The following is a 19,956-nucleotide window of genomic DNA, read 5'->3' on the forward strand; positions in this document are numbered from 1 at the left end:
TGCCAGATAGGTGTATCAAAAAAGACTGTATGAAAAAAGCAAAGGAATCTGAAGTGCTTGCAGGGGTGTTATTGAAATGATGGAGCATGGATTCAAACATAGGTAAGTAGGAAATTGAAGAAAGGATAGATCTTAGTGAACTGGAGTCCCTATCATGTCAAAAAGAAGTCTCATCTATTCATGTACCACCCTAATACAGCTTGTGTAAATAAGGAGAAACAATGTTTTATTTAAAGTTATAAATCTTTAAAGCCACTGAGTATAAAGAATTTCTTTTTGATTAAACTAAAGGGCAAAAAAGAACTAAGTTCAATTTTAACTACTCCCTCTACCTTCAAATTTGGAGGAGGGTCAAAGCACAGACAAAACACATTTCAAAGACAAGCTCAGGCTTGTATATATTCTTATCTGAATATAGATTCCCCCAATACGCCAAAGAAAACTCTCAATATAATTTGTGGGAAAAATAGTTTCTTCTTTTCATTTGGCTAAGGGTAAAGGAACATTATTGTGTACAGAGAACCGTAGTCCAGATAAGGGAAAAAATGGAAAGAGAGAATGAAAACCATAAGTTTACTCAAAGGGGAGCCTCATTTAATGTTTTTTATTCTCAGCAAAATGAATGCTGAGCTAATTGCTAGAAAAAACTGATACTTGATGTTATAAAAAAATACTTGAAAATAATCATCCTGAAGTCTCATTTCCTTTTCTGCACTGTGGCCTTTTTATGTTATATTGCTTTTATTAAAACCTTTGGATAAAATGAAAAGTGATAGCCATAGAATTAGAAATAGAGTTACAAAACAAGAGAAAAATAGTGAAAAAGAACTTTATATGCAAACCCCACAAAATTTTCTAGATGACTGAATAATAAATAATATCACGGTCGAGGGCAACTCTAGTTTTCTTTTTCTCCAGAGGGGAAAGTGACTAGTTATTCTGGAAAAGCAAACAAAAGGAAATGGAATTTTCTTCTTACCAACTAAACCTCAAATAAACACAAAGCATCTAACACTTCAAGGACCTGAACTTGGACCTGGTAGGAGACATATATATATTGAAGCAACTGCTAGAACTCCAGAATGTGCCAATCTGTGAGGCTATGGGATGATGAATAAAATTGATCCCAGAAAGGGACACTCCAAGTATATTTTGTCATTGAATCTGGCCGTGTATCAGATCAGGGACTTTCACAAGCTTGACAACCGCTCATTTAGCGCTTTAAGAGAGACGGGCTTTACGTAAGGCTGAATCAGATGGCAGTGTGGGAAAGGAGCAGAAATAGTGTGGTTTGTGTGTGTTGACAAATGGAACGATGAGAAAGATAAAAGGGGGAAATTAGAAGATCACTCAAGGAAACAGGTAAAGGAAGGAGTAAAAATAAAATTCAAAATTCCTCCAAAAAGAATTTGTTACGAGAAAATGTAAGCTTTTTCAGCTAAACCAGAAATCAAATTGAAACTACTCCCAGCTGAGGTTCAGAGCTATAAAGTACAACACAGGGAAAGGGCCCCTGGGTGGGGGTGTCCCATGCCCTGGGTTTTAGTCCCTGCTTGGCTGAGTCTCAGTTTCCCTACCTGTCAAGAGAGAGGAGGGTCTTCTGCTCTGTGCTAAAACAAAAAGTCCACCAGAGTTGTCACCTGCCCACTTTCATCCACAGCCATCCTGTTGGACTTAGGATAGCTATATTTTCAACCCTTCCAAATACTTGAGATATACTTTATAGATAATCCTTAGTGAGCAACTATTTCTACCTCTGTCTTGAAAGAATATTTCCAAAACCAAGATGATGTAAAGGATCCAGTTAGAAAAAATGTTTGTAAGGCAACAATTTAAAGAGCTCATTAAAAAAAAAAAAAAAAAAAGATGAGTTCATGGCGTGTCAGGAGCAATGTAAGATTGCTTCCTTTGTTTGTATCAGAAATAGGGTAGAATCTGGTCATTGGGGAAGCTGGATAGAAAGGTAAACAGCTATTAATGGCATCATATTGGACTTTATTCCATTTATTTCTTTCGTTTTCATGTATGCTTCCTGTGATCAAATCATGGAAGTTAACAAGTCATTTACTTCCTGGGAATCTAAGAAAGAACCAGTATTTACTACATGCCATCAAAATGGGCTATTTCATTTTGTTAAATTTGTAAGGATAAAAACATGAAAAGCGTGCCCTATTTCTGGAAAATAGATTCCAAGTGTGCAATAGAGAGCCAGGCACGTCTTTCCTTTCTTCACACAAAACCATGGCAGAATATATACTCCTTTTCATAAAAGTAGCTCTTGTTTGGCCGAATTCTTACAGGAGGATTTGTTTTAAACAGTTCCTTTATGCAATATGGTTTTGGTTGAAAGCATAAATAGACATAAAAGGCAAAAATGAGCTCTAATTTGCAAGCCAACTAAAAAACCTGAAGCCCACACTGGGAATCACGGGTTATCAAGGCCTCAGGGGTCCTGGATTGCATGCGGACTGCTTTGTGTTGGGGAATTGCTCTTGTTTAGGGACAGGAAGGAAAGTGCCGTGCACTGTGCAGATGAGGAGACTGGAGCTTGGAGGGTTGGCTGAAGCTCATATGGCCGACAAAGCTGGGGCCCCAGACCAGGACTTCTGACTCGATCTTGCTGCTTTGTGACCTCCGGGGCCCACCTGCATGTCCTTTGAATATGATTTCTGATTTAGCTGGAGAATACCTGACCTTTCTCATAAGGAGCATTCTGTTCATTTAAATCATTGCTTGAATGTAATGCTTGCTATCGTATTTTATGATAGAAAAAGAGAGAGTTTATTTTCCTGGCCAGTTGGGATCCCCAAGGATTCTCCCGATCGTGGAGCAGCAGGAAGCCAGCTGCCCCAGGTCTCTGCAGACTGAGGCCATGGGGATCCAGGCTTCCCCTGCCCCAGTCCCTTGCCCCCTGCCCCTGGCTACTGGGAGATGAAGTGGTGCACACAGAGTAGTCCTACCTCTGTGTGTTTACTGCCAAGGAGGGACTTGTGGCATTTCAGACCACTATGAGCTGAACAAGGTCATTCTGCCTGAAGAGCCTGTGAGTGACAGGGGCAGTGAGAGCCTTTTGCTCCTGCATGGGCAGGTGCTGCCAGGTCAGCCCTGGAAGTTCCTCTCCTTGGGCAGCACCTGGGTAAGTCTTATCCCAGGGAACTAGGGAAAAGCTGTAGTGTGGTTAGGAAGGAGGGTGGGGCACATCATTCATGTCCTTGAATAAGAATAATAACAGCTCTTGAAAGTTCCAGTAACTTCCCCAGTGTCATGCAGCTTGTAGGTGGCAGATCTAAAACTAGCTATTTCCTTCATTTCCATGCTGCTCTAGGCTAATGAATTTGAAGGCGGCTTGGTAGGATATAGTATCATTGCTACATTCATAAAGTAAGACAACCTAAGGGTAGTTTAAGCAAAGTCTACAAACAGAAGACAGGTCGATGAAACTGAATTTTCACACAAGACTAAGATGAGTGTTGTGTCTCTCTGAGTAGGATGTTCAGTGTGGAGCATCGCCCTATGAGAGAGCAGCTCAGAAGTAAAGCAAGTTCACTCAGAGGTCTAGAGAGAGCCACTTGTGTGGCGAGACTTGGTGCGTGGTTTTTTGACCCAAAGAACAGGCTCAAAGAAGGCGGACAGATTCCTGTAAACATGTTTTCAGCTGGGGGACCACCCATTCATCTCCTCCCCAGAGAGTGGTCTTCCTGCCTCCCTTCTTTCTGTGACTGGCAGAAGCAAGGTACAGTCATGAGGCCTGGAATCCCCCGCCACTTGGACCCCCCCCTTCCTTAGAACTGCACCTCGCTGGCCCTTCCTCTCTGTGGCCCAGATACCCCCAGAAATGCAACATCACACTCTCTGTATTTGGGGGCCCGAGTTATCTAGCTTCAATCCCTTTCTAGTCCCATTGCAACTATCATTGTTTAGGCCCTTGTGACTTCTCCCTAATCAATGCTGTTCGATCAATCTTTCTAAAACAAAACTCTGTCTACTCCTGGTCTACGAAAATCATCTGATTCCCCATTATGTACTGAATCAAATCTAGACACCTTCACCGGGTACACAAAATTCTTCCAGATTTCCCTAAACACAGTTTTTTAGTCCCTTCTCTTAGTAGCCAACCCTAAATGTGCCAAGTTGCTGTGTCACTTTATCTGATGTACAGAGATTACTTTTCCACATTAACACTTTTACTTGGGAATTTTGCTTTGTCTGGAAAAACTTAGTAAGCATATCTTGTGTTCGTTTGGTACTTCCTAGTTTTCAAAGGGGCTTCTCTTACCTTATTTCATTTGAAAATTTTATTAGGTTGGTGCAAAAGTAATTGCGGTTTTTGCAATTATTTTTAACCTTTTAAACCACAATTACTTTTGCACCAACCTAATAGATACTAAGTAGGGCAGTTATGATTATGTTTATTTTATAGCTTAGAAAACGTTGGCTCTGAGTCGTTCCAGAACCTGAGGTTCCCTAGATGAGGGGCCAAGGCAGGCCTAGGAGCCACGTCTTCAAATTCACACTGCTTCACAACTCTGTGTTGCTTTTCTCTTCTCTCTGCTTCATCTGTCCTTTCCTCTACCTCCCTCCAACTTCTACTTGTCAAATTCTACCTTTTTCTCAAAGTCCAGGTCAGATCCACTCACTCCATGAACACTTGCAAAGTCACCTGTAAAATTTGATGGTTCTCTCTTGTCTGTGCTCTCACAGCTCCTTGTCCAACGTGCCTGTTTTTAAAGCAGTTATAATAGATGGAAAGGCCTGAGAGTTCCTGCAGATGGATTTGAGGCCAACATAGATCTAAGTTTTAAACCATTTGGATCATGACCCCCCAGGAAGAAACACATTTTACATCACGAACTAGTGTATACCGCACACACACACCCCTAAAACAAGTTTCATGAAATAGAATTTACTTCTAATTCTACAATGCACTATCAGATTTTCTCCAGTCTACTTTCATTTATTAAAAAGTGTTGCTTAGGAAGCCACTAAATTAATTTTGAGAACCGCTAATGAGTCCTGATCCGCTGTTTAGCAAACTCTGGCTTAAATCTAATCTGTCTTTTCCAAATGTCCCAGCCAACATTTTCAAAGATTTGCATAAGACTGCGGTCACCAGAGAGCTGTGTTCATCAGGGATTTAATCTGCAGTCCCTAACAGGAACACAAACAGCCCTCACAATGAGGCCAGGAAGGAAGGGCCTCCGCTCACCAGCACAAGCTTCCACTTGCTGAAAGGTCAAGGATAGGGATTATTTTTTCCCAGGTTTATTGAGGACTAATTGGCAAATAAGAATTGTGTATGTTTAAGGCATATAATGTGAAGTTTTGACTACGCATACGTTGGGAAATGGTTACCACAATCAATATAATTAACAAATGCATTCTTTCACATAGCTAAAACACTGTTTGTATGATAAGAACACTTCAGGTCTACTCTCTTAGCCCTTTTCAAGTATACCACACAGCATTAATAACTAGTCGTGGTGCTCTTCCTTAGAGCCCTAGAACTTACTCATCTTGCAGAACTGAAACTTTGTACCCTTTGGCCCACACCTGCCCATTGCTCCCAGCCCCAGCCCCTTGTAACCACCTGCTTTTATGAGTTTGATTTTTTTAGATTCCACACGTAGGTGATACCATGAAGGATAGGGATTCTTAACAGGCTGATTGATGGCGGAGTGAAGTGCATCCATTTCCCAGGGGGTCATGTTCAAAAGGGTGGGATTTGTGGGTGCCAGAGATCTGGGGAGGAACACTCTCAGTAAGACATATCTGTAGACAGAGAGGGACTTATGTTCTTGTCATAATCTTGAATACAGCGGGAAATCAGCTAGAATTTTAAAATAATAGAAATGTAGTAAAAGCCTTTGTATGTGCATAGTGAGACCGAGGGCCTTTGGGCCTGTGAACCTGTCACTGAATTTAGTATCGTTTCAACTTTATGAAGCACTTGATGCTTGCAAAGTGCTTACACAGTTACCAATTACCATATTGTTCATCTTCTGAACATTTTAGTTCAGGGAAGGCCTGAGGACTTCAGACTGAAACAAAAAAAAAAAAAAGGAAAACGATTTGGTCAAGGTGAAGACCAGGCTTCTGAACTTGGGCTGCTGGAGCAGTTTATGATGTGGAGGGTAGCTGTTTCTGAATGGGGTCCCCTATCCTCGGCACCCAGAGTCTGCAGTGCAGGCAGCTGGCCTTGGGCAGCCGCCTCTCCTGACAGACATTGGCTCAGGCATGATCTGTGTCCACATGAAGCCGGGGAGGGAAAGGTGAAGCGCTCGGTGCCTGCCACCCAAGCGCTAGGTGGTCGTGAGGGGTGGGGAAGAGGTGCCTGAGGTTGCGGGGACAGGGACATGAGGAAAGGGACGGAGCAGTTCCTGGAATTCCTGGTGCAGCTATTAAAGATATGATAAAGGATTAGGGGTAGACTTGTTTAGAAGCCTGTATGTATATAAGCCGGAAATCAACTCTGGTCATGTTTACAGGCAACAGGTCAGTGAAATCCAACACACTGGCGGATTTCAAGGAATTCCAAGGAAATGGCTTCAAGGGATGTTAAAGGCAATGGTTTGAGGATGTGTCTGTTTCCTTTGGCAAAAGGTTAGCTCTCCTGTGCTTCTTCCTCTACATTTAGAAGCCCACACCATCAGCTACCATTGGCAAGCGGCAGTACCAGCAGTCTGAGCGTGGCCCCAGGGCTGGTGGCATTTAGTATATCAGTTTAGGAACAAAGAGTAGCCTTTTCTTTGGAAGTGAATTTTCATCCAACAATTTCTGATAGATTAGTTAAAACCTCTGTCAGAAAGTCGGCCATTTCTGACCACGAGTAGGTAACTGAAATACCAGAACGGAGCTGAGAGACTGAGTGGGGTTTTTAACTACTGGAAGACTTTCTGGTAGACCCTAACTATTCCACCACTGGATCATTTTCTTTAGTGGAAATTAAAGAATCAGTGTCTTAATGAAATGATACCTTTATTGTGAAACATATTGAGTGGTCTGAAATATCTCTCAAAGGAGAATGAGACTGTTCCTGTCCTCATTTCTGTCCACACAGAAAACTGGTGGATGTTATGGGGAGCAGCTGTCCCCATTCATTTTAAGTTTATGTTCTCCTTGTCACACCACCTCCCACATGGCCAGGAGTTCTCTTCGTTATAACCTGGGCTGTGTGACTCTGGCATCCCCAATTCTCCAAAGCTCGTTAGTTTGCTATAGCTATCTCTGGCTTCCAAAACACTTTTTGCTCAAAACTTTTAGTTCTTAGTACACTGGCAGCTGCTGTCTCTACTTCATTGGGATGCTGGCATTTTGAGGGCAACCACCATTTCTTATTTAATCTCTGTGGCTTCAGAAGAAACTATATTTGGGGGTGGGTGGAAAAGTATTAAAACTAAGTTCAGTTAAAATAATTGAAAAAAATTGAAACAAAATACTTATTTATTTTTTCAGGGGAAGAAATGCTAAAACTAAATCCAATTCTGGAAGCATTAAATGTGATAACGTGATAAATGACTGTCATACAGATGAATCAGATTTGTGACAAAAAGGAAACTTTAAAGCCTCTTTAGCCTCTGACACATTGCTCTACTTTAGCCATCTGAGTCACCAAACAAAAATATAAAACTAATACCAGTAAGAGAGAATTCTGACTATAGTTCGCTTAGGGAATAAGAGTTTCGTCCTTGCTTCAAAGGCTGACTCCGCTGTCCTCTGGAGACTACCTTCTTTCTCTTCATTCTTCCAATCTGTACCTTGCAGGCAGGTTTATTCAGGCTTCTTAGCTATTCATGCCACACTTGTCATGGGGCCTTCCTCCACGTTACTCCCTGTGCTCGGAATGCTCCTCCTCCCTTTCTATTGTTTAATTTCATGTTAGGAAATTCCGATTCCTCCATGGATTCTTTCCCACATGACTAGAACAGTCAGTGCTTGCGCCTCTAACAGTCTCCTCGTCCATTAACCACCTACACAGTTCTCTCTTTATGCGCTCTTATTTATGAGCTGGTTTGACATATGTTGAGAATGTGTCATCACCATCCACCTTGTGAAGTGAACTCTAATTAGGGCAGGGCCACGTCTGCCTCCATGTTTTGTGTTTACCACAGCTTCACATGTGGACGAGGACTGGATACTAACTTCCAAGAGATAGACCCCACCTCTGCCTCCCTGTCAGGTGATAATACGTGAGGCCCGCAGCCATGACTCAGGCCGATGAGGTGTCTCTGGTAATGCAGGAATTTGTTGGCAGCCTGTAAATGACTTAGCTTCTACAGTTGAGAAGGAGTGACCAAGTGGCAATTAAAGAAAAAAATTTAAAAAAAAAATCTCTTTCTATGGAAAAGATATATTAAAAACTAAACTTAGAACTGTCAATGTTGAGGTAATACATGTATTTTTGTCAGTTTTAGCAATTTTTTCCTTCTCCTTTTTGTCTAATAAAATGATTCAATACTGACCTAGAAATCTTCAAAAATAACATCACACTGCTAATGACAAAACACACGACTTCACCTGAAAGGTACAATTGAAAGATTTTCTTTATCACAAGAAGGTACAAGAGGAATAATTACCATCAAAGGCTCGTACTACTTCCATTATGGAGCAGAAAAATCACTGCACTTCTCTATCAAGTCAAAATTGCTATCTGTGGTGTAATTTTTAGAAAAATAACTGTGGGACGATTGACTATAACTTAGAAAAATCAGAAATGAAACAATTGCATGTACAGAATATAAGACACAAAAGAACTACCTAACACCCAGCTACATCCATTTACCCAAGATCAAATAAGAAGAATTATGTCTGATTTATAGCCTAAGTAGAACCTTTTTTTTTTTTTTTTTTGATGGAGACTGAATATTTTCTTATGGTATTAAAATACAGCTATTGCAACTAAAAATTTTTACAAGCACACAAAATAATGGATATTTTGGTCACTCGGTTTAATAAATGACAATGAATACTAAGCACATTCCATGATGCTTGCCTTTAAAAGATGTACACATTAACAAGTAGTAATGATAATAAAGCTAACATTATTGAGCACTGTTCTAAGTGCTTTGTGTTAACTCAGTTAATCCTCAAAACAAACCTATGGGGCAGGAACTTCGATTATCCACATTTTGCAGCTGAGAGGCTGAGGCACAGAAAGGGTAGATAACTTCCCAAACTTACATGGCTAGTAAGTGGATAGGCTACAGTAACAAATCAATAAATCCTAACCACTGAACCAGACTTTCTTCTATTTGATAAAATAAAAAATGGAATGCCTAAGTGTATCTTTATGCCACAGTCATGTCCCTGAAAAGACATCTGTAAATTAGGAATCTAAAAACAGAACCAGATTGGAACGTGAGCTCTGTGAGAATTCATCAACGGCTGTGTTTCTAGTGCGCAGGACGGTACCTGGCATGTGGTAATTCTTGACAAGCGTGTGATGAATAAATGAATACATAAACAAATGAAGAGAGCCTAATATATTGCTTTGCTTTGCAATGAGAAAGTGTTCAATGGATTTTTAAAAGTTAGATTTAAAGGACTTTATGAATTAATTCTAGGAAGTTACCTTCTGATTTCTTATACAAATTCAGATTTTCATACCGTTTGCTTAAAGTGCAGGTGAAATGAAAGCATTAAAAATTTTATTGGGGAAATCGCAAAACAAATCAGGGATGCAAAAGCTCATAGAATCCTAGGAAGAAAACCCAGTTATCAACTTGGGACCTACAACTTTCTACTTTCACAGTGAGGGGTCCAACATGTTCGGGCAACAATTCACAAGTTGTACTTGTCAGAGCTCCAGAAGAGCTGTAGTCCAGCTGTGGAATACTGCAATGTATTTAGGCAATAGGGTCTTGAGAAAACTGCACTGTTTAACTGGTTTGATACATTTGGTCTCTGAGAAGCAAGTGACCCAGTTACCATCAGTAGGAAGCTGTTTTAATAACTCACCCACTTCTCCAATGGATTTAGCCAAAACAGAGGAAAGTATTTATTATTCCCGTTATATGGAAGAAGCAATCACAGAGGACCCAAGTTATGACCTGAACAAAAGACAGCTCGTATTTCCAGGTACTGTGAGCATTCCCCTACATTAATTCTCACCAAAAAGTCATGGGAACACAAAGATCTGGGAAGGTGGTGTTTTCTTTTAGTGAATTTTAATTTCATTTCACTTTGGTTGGTTAGTGAAGGCCTATCTTATCTACAAGATCTTTTTACACCAGTGCCTGCGAGGACATGGATAACCAAAAGTCAAGCTGAATACCCAATGGATTAACCACCTGGGTGGGAGTGGTGACTGCACTGCTGCCCAGTGCAAGCGCGGCTCCCCACTACAGCTAGCTTCCCCAGAGGGAAGTAGTTATAATGCCATGTGCACCCTCATGGGGGATACCAGTGGGAATGTAGTTAGAGAGAGTCTGTAGAAAACTGATTGCTTCTGTTTGTTTAAAATATTTTGAAATTTTGGTGCTTTCTGAAACCACTGTGGAGTTATCTGGTTACATTTTGCAAGTGAAGGTAGCAAATGATTTTAATTTATGGATGGAAAGAGTCCCCCCACTAAACTCTGGTCATGCCAGAGTCCCTCTTTCTTATCCTAAAGACCACCTGTCATTTTAAGGGGCGTTGGGGCCATGACTCATTTCAATGAGGCAAATAAGTAAGACTTCAGGACGGTCCCTCATACCTGCCCTGTGTGCTGCCAGGCCTCAGTACCTTGTATCTTTCCTGGCGCACAGTAGGCACTCCATTGAACGAAGGATATCCTCTGCTATCCCTCCTGCTGTTACTGAAAGTAAAATACATCCTGACCCAGGACTGGTGAAGCTTCTGATGGTGAAGTCACCAAAGAAGCTATCGCATGAAACTATCGATTGTCTGTCAGGCAACTTACAACAGTCGCATCACATGCATTAATGCCACCAGAAATCAGCGGGGGCACCTCTGAACCAGGCCCCTTGGAGTCTTCAGGTGGACACAGTGTGCTCTTTGTTGATTATGAATGCAGGTTCCAAGTCTGTCCATGACCTTGGATGCACCTTTCACTCCTTTGGGCTCAGTTGCCTCATTTATAAAACCAGGATCACAGAGCTAACATTCCTTGTTCCTCTGAGAGTTTTTTGTGAAGTAAACTCAAGTCACTCACAAGGCCACAGTACTATCCCAATAAATAATTCATGGATGCTTCAGCTAGTCAGAATAAGAAATTACTGCAATGCAGTGATCACCATTTAAAATGGAAATTACTGCTCACAATATTCATACCTATGATTTAAAATAAGCATGACTGTGTGGGATATAATGAATTCTGTCAAGTTTTAGGAGGGGGAAAGTTCCCTCCCCTCCTTTTTTTACAGACTACGATGCCATTACATTTAAATCTGTTGAATACTTGTTCCGAGCATCACTTTTAATGATCCAATGTTCATATTTACTTTTCCTGGAAGGAAGCCCCAGCCTGTTACACTTCAGTACAGGAGGGGGTCTGGTATCTGCCACTTTCCTTGCCAGACTCTTCAATAGAAACTCCTGAGCTGCAGCACCCACACGTACTGCCATGGGCCTTTCGTTATGTTGGTAATACCTCCATGCACTCTTCATTCCAAACCAGTGACGGGAAGAAAGCCCCCACCCACGTGACTTTATGTAATTCTGTTACTGGGTCAACTTGCCAATCTATTGTTATCTTTGCACTTTATTTACACTTATGTAAAATATTGGCAACCACATGATAACTCCTTATTTTCAGTTGATATCAGCCTACAGGAAGTGCTAAAAATGATTTTAGGTGGCCATTTTTATCTTGGGAAACGTCATTCTTATCCTGTGTCATTCACATTTGTAGGACTAATATACACACATGCTTAAAGAGAGAGATGATAAATGATAGAATGGAAAGAGACTGTAAGAAGCAGACAGTCCAGCTCAATCATCAGTCACTTATGAACAAGGCAACATAAGATTCCCATGCCAGCTGTAACACTGTGAATCTCAGCAAACCATTTTATCTGCTGTCTTAAAATCTGAATAAAGGGACATTGATTTCTGCTCCCAACCTCCTCATTATAAAAGATTGTTAGTGAGGAAGATAGGTGGCTCTAAAATTTTGAGTTTTTATGTTAATAAAATTAACACATAATTGATGAGAGAAGATGCATTTGAAAGCATCCAGACAGACAGAGTGGCTACTGAGGCAGAGCCAGGCCTGACTACCAGGTAAGGAGTACTAACTCAACCTAAGGTCACTGATGTGGCTGCCCCTGCCTCGGGAGAGAGAGACACTGAGGCTGGGTGGTAGGGGTCTCTATGGGGTGTGTCTGGGTGAAAACACTAAGATGATCTAGTTTGCCTTGCTCTGCTCTTAGACTCACTTAGCAATCTTCAGATAATTAATTGGATTTTCCAGCTACATCAATGTCTAGAATGAAGTTGTCCTGGATGGAAGGTATTGCTTGCTTGCTTCATTCAACAAATATGTATTGAGTGTTCTATGCCTGAAGGACACACCAGTGAATAAAGACACACCCAAATCCCTGTCCAGAAAGCACACCTGGTTGGAGAAGACGATTAAAACAAATGAAATGCCTACTGTATCAGATAGAGATAACGTTAGGGTGAAAAATGAAGTGGGGAAGGGGCGGAAGAGTGCTCCTGTTGGGACTGATAATTTACAAACGGAGCCAGGAAAGTCTCACTGACAAGTGGAATGAGAGAGGGGAAGAAATAGGCATGCACATGTCCAAGGGAACAGCATCTCAAGCAGAGGGAAGAGCCAGTGCAAAGGCTCAAAAGCAGGAATGTGCTTGGTGTGTCTCAGAAAGGCCAGGGTGTCTGGAGCAGAGTAAGTCACGGAGCCAGCAGGACAATGGGCAAAAGGGACACTGGAGCCCGACTGTGACCTGAGCCTTCTCATGGCTGGGAAAGAAAACTCCTCCCCATGGGGATATGTATTGTTAGAGACAAATTAGCCACTTGACATTTATGTTCATACTATTGTCCACCTAGAACCCAGGTGATGTGCCCCCTGAACCTGGTGGAAGTCGGGGCCTCCTTGGAGCTTGGCTAGAGTGCATCCATCTCTATGAAACTAAACTATTCTCGGAGTCTTGGCATTTTTAGCTTTCTTCTCATGAAAAGTCAAGGATCTGACCCAGAGCTCTCCACTACATGAGGTAAACAGTTATAATTATTCACTGATTTGATGGTGACTTTACGAACATATCGAAATGGGATTTTGCATGTAGACTAAGGAATATCATGGACATAGAGTTGTCACTGATAATGTTTATTTAAAGTCTAGCCACGAACTTTCTGAGCTTGAATCCCGGAATTGACTGACACCAGTTATGGAAACTTATGAAAGTTAAGTTCTCTGAGACTTTGTTTCTTCCACCTCAAAGAGGGTGCTTATAAAAATTAAATAAAACAAAAAGTGTTGTTACGAGAATTACGTGAAAAATGTACTCAGTGGAAAACATTGGTGCGAGTAGCACAATTCCCTTCTTCATCTGTTCCTTCTCCATTTCTTCTTTGCACTGCATGACTCAGAATTGCTGCTCACACTGAATCATAATGAAACCTTAATTAATCATCAATTTTGGCACCACAGGCTTCCAACAACGCTCTGGAACAGGGCAGCCCAGGTTGTTTTAGCAGAGGCTGCCACAATCAGCAGTCCATCTGTGTTGCATTATACTCTACAGAACTGTGCAGGTGACATGAAATAATAAACGTGAAACACTCAACATAGTACTTGGCCATTGTTCATCCTCATCAAATGTTAATTTTTATGACTTTTATTCTCCTGTAGTTTTGGAAAATTTTTATGGGAATGTGTGTATGTATTAATTAATTATGCTATGAAAAAGTGAAAAATAGAAAACAAAACTATGAGCAACAGTGGCTTGTTTTGTTGATAACAATGGTGAAATAAGATGGTCTTTTTCTATTCTTGGATATGAATATTGGGCATACATTGAATGTGAATTGAGTACTGTGATGGTGAGTTTTACGTGTCGCCTTGGCTGGGCTGTAGCACCCTAATCGAGGTGCAGCTGGGAAGGTATTTTGTAGGAGAGTTAACATCCCCACCCGTTGACCTTGAGTAAAGGGATGATCCTCCAGAATGGGGGAGGGAAGCTCACCCAATCAGTGGGAACGTCTTAGGAGCAAAACTGAGCTCTCCCTGAGGAAGGAGTTCTGCCTCAAGACGGCAGCACTGGTTCCTGATGGACAGATTCCAGCCTGCTGACCTGCCCTGCAGATTCTAGACTGGCCAGCCTCTACGGTCACATAACCCCGTATATAAATCTCTTTATATGTGTGTATGTGTATGTGTGCATATGAGTGTACACATGTGTATGTTTGTATGTATATGCATGCATTTATATATGTGTATATAGCTCCTACTGGTTCTGTTTCTGTCTCTCTGGAGAACCCTGACTGATACAGGTGCATATGAAGGCTTATTTATTCGTCTTTTTCTTTTGTCAGTATTCTTTATGATGCTTCCTTTGCATGATGCAATTTTACTGAAGTGAAACTTGAGCAGCTCCAAACTGCATAATCAATTTCTTTCAGACTCACAACAATTCCTTTTTGGCCCAGGACAGGCAACCTGACCCCAGGGGATCATCCCTTCACTTGGGGGCCAGCATGGCCTACCTATGAGGTTCATGGGGCACATCACCTGGGTTCTAGGTGAACAATAGTATGAACATAAATGTCAAGTGGATAATTTGTCTCTATAAACACAGATATATCAAGAGGTCACAGAGTGGAAACTAGTTAGTTTGCTACTCTCTGGGTATGAATTCATAGCATAACTAGGATATAAGAACTTTGTTGTCTAAGTGAAAATACATTTGTGCAGTGATAGCAGCACAGCAATTTCTAGAATGAATACACAGGAGGACAAATTACCATGAGAAGGGATGTCATGAGAGTGTAAATCTGCTTTCATTTGTTGCTAGTCTGTCCCTAATCATATGGAAATAAACCTCTGCTGAAAAGTGAGATAAAAACTATGACATCATCTGCATTTAGTGCCACTGCTCTGAGCTTAAACTTTGGGTGGGTTCGCTCACTTTCATTTTCTTGTCTTCAAGATACCTTTTTCCACTTTATTACTTTTCTTTGTTTTAAAGCCTTACACACAGCACTGTCAAAATTTGAAAAAAAAACACATCTTTTATCTCATTTCCAATTCACAATTTTCTTGCCATACACCTTTCCATAACCAAGCAAACTTTATGTGCACTCTTTAGTCATTTTTTTTTTAACTTTGTAAAATTTGGTTATCAGATACCTAAAGAAAGCAATGTCAGGGGAAAATTGCATTTTCAGAAGAGAAATCAACCAGGAACATAAACAGTACAATCTTCTAAGAACCACTTTTCCCTAGAGCGATCAGGACGGCTTTGGGTAGTGAGATACCGGAATCCCCAAAACATAGTTAATGATTAGTAAAATTATGTAGGTTTCAAGTGTACATTTCTATAATATATCATCTATATAGTATCACATTGTGTGCTCACCACCCAGAGTCTGAGGGGTGCTGCTTTTCAGGTGGTAGCAACCTAGACAGTCCTTAAAAGCTCAAGACTGAGCAAGGCAAGATAACATATCTGACCACAGATCTGTAGCCTCAAATAATTTTCACTTCCCACATGTCTATTTTGTAATTCTTGGAATGCTCTATTTTTGTAGAATTCCTTTCTAATTCTCATCTTGTTTTACTTTTGCTTATCTGTGCACTCTTCAATTGGCTTCTCTGTACTTCAGTCTTACTTAAATTTTTTTTTCTACACAATCCTTCCTCTAATTTGCTTTCCTTTCCTCCCTACTGTGAATTTCCAGTATTTTTCTTGCCTCTTCTGCCCTTTCCATTTTTACCTCTATTTCATTTCATTCTTTGAATTTCTTTTCTCTATTCTTAATTCTTCCTCTCCCACTGATCTGCTGTGGCTTTAATCATTGCAGCAATGCTTTAAAATCACCCAGAGACTGACATTTTCTCCCTGAAAGGACAGGGATTTATAACTGTGGAAAACTAACTACAAAGACCCAACACATTCAATTTTCAGCGCAGTCCTTTCCTTTCTTCTGCGAAGCTTCTGTTTGGGATTAGAGATGGATGGCTTACTGCAACTCACGCCGGCAAAGTCCTTCAGGCCTGACTTCTCAGGCCCGGAGTCACATGGTAAGGTGTATCTGAAGCACTTTCACACTGATTGCTAGAATTTAAAAATTGCCCTTCACTGAGACAGGCTCACTCAAGTCTGCCTAGAAAGCCAAGTAGTGCTATTTTATAATGTGGTGAGCAGAAACATTCTTCTCCGCGGCCCCTTCATTCCCCTGTCCCCTCCTTCATGTTTTTACTGCACGAAACCAAAGCACACAGATGGGTTCCTGGGAAAAGGCTGAAGGAGCTGTGTGGGTCGCTCCGGCCAACTGGACCAGAAGTAAGATCTTTACAAAGGGAAGAACAGTCAAATAAATAAAATAGATCGGTCCTTCAGGACTCTAGGAGTTTATCATCTGGCATTAGGGAATGCTAGACTGCCATGAAAACGCTAAATTCATTTGATTCTGAGACATTTTACTTTAGCCTCTTATAACACCTAAGCATGGACGACACAGCTTCTTAGTTTTTGATATGGTTCTTTTCGGTAAGTTTAGTCATGAATTCACTTTACCTTTCTGTATTTCTTGAAGAGCACAAGCACACATCTCGTTGATGAAGTGGTCCAAGTTAATCTCTGCCAGGCAGCGGGACCTGGGAGATCGTCAGTATTAAAGGATACTTATGGTCAAAACCGTACCACATTCTGAAGAGCCAAGCACTCTCCGTTTTTGTCGTGCTTTTATCCAAGTTATTAGCTTCCTGGGGAGAGACAATAGAAAAGGCATTGGATAATCAATATAACATATTGACATATAATATCAACATTAATATATAATATATTCTCACTATCAAAATACATGTCAAAGCCCATTAAATTTAACTACATCAAACAACTTTCTAGATATAGCCATTTCTATCTGAATTGTGAAGCAGTGATCATGCAAATTAGCCCATAGATCCTGCCGTATCGGTGAGACTCTTGTGGCGTAGTTCAACATTTACTTTTCTTAATAATTCCTATTTTATTAAACAGCTAAGAAATGCCACATTTTGACATCAATAAAAATGATATTTCTTTCAGATTGCTGTTGTGAGAATATTGCAGTTTACTTCTGTCAAATTTGGATGGTATTTACTTATGATTTACCAAAAGGTCAAGACTAAGGGGGATGATAACAGTCTAATAATTTTTAAACTAGTTTTCATTCATTTTATTTTTGGTAGGTCACCACCAAATGCTATGGCTAATTTTGGATATCTTCTTGCTTTGATTTTTAAGAGTTTTTGAAATAGATATTCCTGATAGGAAGCCTGTAATAACTGAATGTGCTTGTCTCATTTTATTCTTTTTTTCTAAAAGGGTCACAGTGGGAGGAAGGAAGAAAAGGAATTAAGAAGGACAAAGGAGAAAACATTTGATGGGTGTTTGTGTGAGAGCAGAGGATGGAATCGTGGTAAAAAGGTGAAAACTTTGTATGAACTTGAGAGACAGAAGATAATGCACATTGCAGTGTGGGAAGGAGGAGATTCAGTGTCATTTTCCTTTGTGTACCCCATTTTACATATTAAGGGAATTCCAGGCTTCAGTCAGCTGTAACTATGTCCATCATTAAAAGCACTTACATCTTAACATGGACTTCATTGTTTTGTTTGGGCCCACAGTTTCCATCCCCAAATTGTATCATGAGTTCATAGTCCAGTAATAATGTGAACATTTTCAAGAAATTATGACCCATGGGAGACAATGGTAATGCATGGGCTGCTCCAAAGCCAGCCCTTAGATGAGCCCAAATAACTTGCTTTCATTTTATTTTATTTACTTTTCGCCCATTCTCAGATAGTTCCCTTGAGGGTTAATGATAAATAGCTGAACACAAAGGACTGTATTCCACTCTCTGAAATGTGTACCAGCCAATGCTGCTGGTCCATCCCCCACAAAGGAAATGGGAATATAAGACAGCAAAATGTGGTCCAATTCTAGCCAGTCATTTATCTTTTGTCTAAAATGGTTGAAGCAGAGACTCGCAATCAAATTTGAAATCTCTGATTTCAAACCTTGATTTCCAAATGGTGTTCCCTAGTAGTGATTAGCCATAGCATTTGGTGGTGACCTACCAAAAATAAAATGAATGAAAACTAGTTTAAAAATTATTAGACTGTTATCACCCCCCTTAGTCTTGACCTTTTGGTAAATCATAAGTAAGTACCATACAAATTTGACAGAAGTAAACTGCAAAATTCTCACAACAGCAATCTGAAAGAAATATCATTTTTATTGATGTCAAAATGTGGCATTTCTTAGCTGTTTAATAAAATAGGAATTATTAAGAAAATTAATGTTGAACAAGAGTCTCACCGATATGGCAGGATCTATGAGCTAATTTGCATGACCACTGCTTCACAATTCAGATAGAAATGGCTATATCTAGAAAGTTGTTTGATGTAGTTAAATTTAATGGGCTTTGACATGTATTTTGATAGAGATTTTGATGGAAATTCTGTGCCAATCATGCTGGAAAGAACGGGTTAGACCACGTTAAACAGATTCCTTATATACAGGATTTCTCAGAGTCTTTCATTTATAAATGACCATTGTTAGTCTTCGAGAGGAAAGCGTTTCTCACACTTGGTCATGGGACCCACTCCCCATTTCCACCCCCCACTGTAGGACATCTAAAATCTTTTCATGGACATTAGAATCCCACAGATCCCACAGATCTGTTTTCTGACAGACCTTTAATGCCATGCCCTGTGATCTAGAGTTAGAATTTATTCATCATATTCCTCCCAAAAGGAAACCAGTGTGTGGTTCAATTTCTATCCTTCCCTGAACCTTTCTCTAGCTATTTCTATCTCAACAAAGGTGTCAGATTTGCAAAATCATGCTACACATAGTGTTTTCATCATCTTGCAACATCTGCAGGTTGTTTCGGAATCACCATCTCCCCAACAGACCCAACATGTTGGGGCTCAGCTGGAGGAGTAAAACTGGTTCCCCTCAATTCAACTAGTTACGAAAGCTCTGGGCTAGGGTTTCCAGGTGGGAAATTCCGCCTGTTCTCAGGAATTTTTTTCGTTTTCCTGTTCCCGAATCCCGAGATATAAACTGTTTTCTGTCTTCACGACGAATCATTTCCACAAATTGATGGCTGATACTACCAATAACCTGGGTTAAAGGAGCCGATTTTCCCAATTTCCTGACCAGCTTTTTCTCGGGATTCGGGAACAAGAAAGTGGAAAAAAATTCCTGAGAATGGGTGGGAATTCCCGCCTCGAAACCCTACTCTGGGCCAACAGTGGGGAGGGGCTCTCTCTCTCTTTCTCTCCTTTTCTTTAAGAACAATAAGAACTTACAGAATTTTTATCCATTAAGATAGTCATTGAAGAAAACTGATAGAAAGGAGTTTACACAAATTCCTGATTTTGTTTGTTTGTTCCTTTTCTACTAAAGAAGTGGTATGTAGTGGTGAGCTCAGCTGGCAGACAAGGGCCAGGTTCTAGCATCCACTCTGCAGCAGCCCAACTGAATGACATTTAAAGCTGTGACAATTCCCAGCTCTTGCATGCTCATTAATTCCTAGGCAGCATGCTAGTCACATTATCCAGTCATTAAATTTCCATTCATTATTTTTCAATTTTCATAACAATCCATCCAGGTAGGTCGTGTTATACCCATTTTATAGGTGAGGACCTAGAAAAGCCAAGGAAAAGGAAGAGATGAACCCAAAGTCACACAGCTAGCAAGTGACAGAGCTGGATTTTGCATGTAGAACTGCTAGACTACAAAGATGGTCTTCTTTCTGCCAGTATCTCATTTGGCCTTA

General features: G+C 40.5%; 1 protein-coding gene across 2 annotated transcripts in view; it reads right to left on the bottom strand.

The window, feature by feature from the left end:
- The window catches only part of SLC9A9 (solute carrier family 9 member A9), a 530,083-nt gene that overhangs the window by 63,948 nt on the left and 446,179 nt on the right, over positions 1 to 19,956 (bottom strand). For both annotated transcript variants that reach the window (XM_033090158.1, XM_033090162.1), the window contains one exon: positions 16,812 to 16,891. In XM_033090158.1, the coding sequence (XP_032946049.1) occupies positions 16,812 to 16,891 (80 nt within the window). The remainder of the gene's footprint in view (positions 1 to 16,811; positions 16,892 to 19,956) is intronic.

This window comes from Rhinolophus ferrumequinum, chromosome 2 (genome assembly GCF_004115265.2).
Source record: "Rhinolophus ferrumequinum isolate MPI-CBG mRhiFer1 chromosome 2, mRhiFer1_v1.p, whole genome shotgun sequence".
Classification (NCBI taxonomy): domain Eukaryota; kingdom Metazoa; phylum Chordata; class Mammalia; order Chiroptera; family Rhinolophidae; genus Rhinolophus; species Rhinolophus ferrumequinum.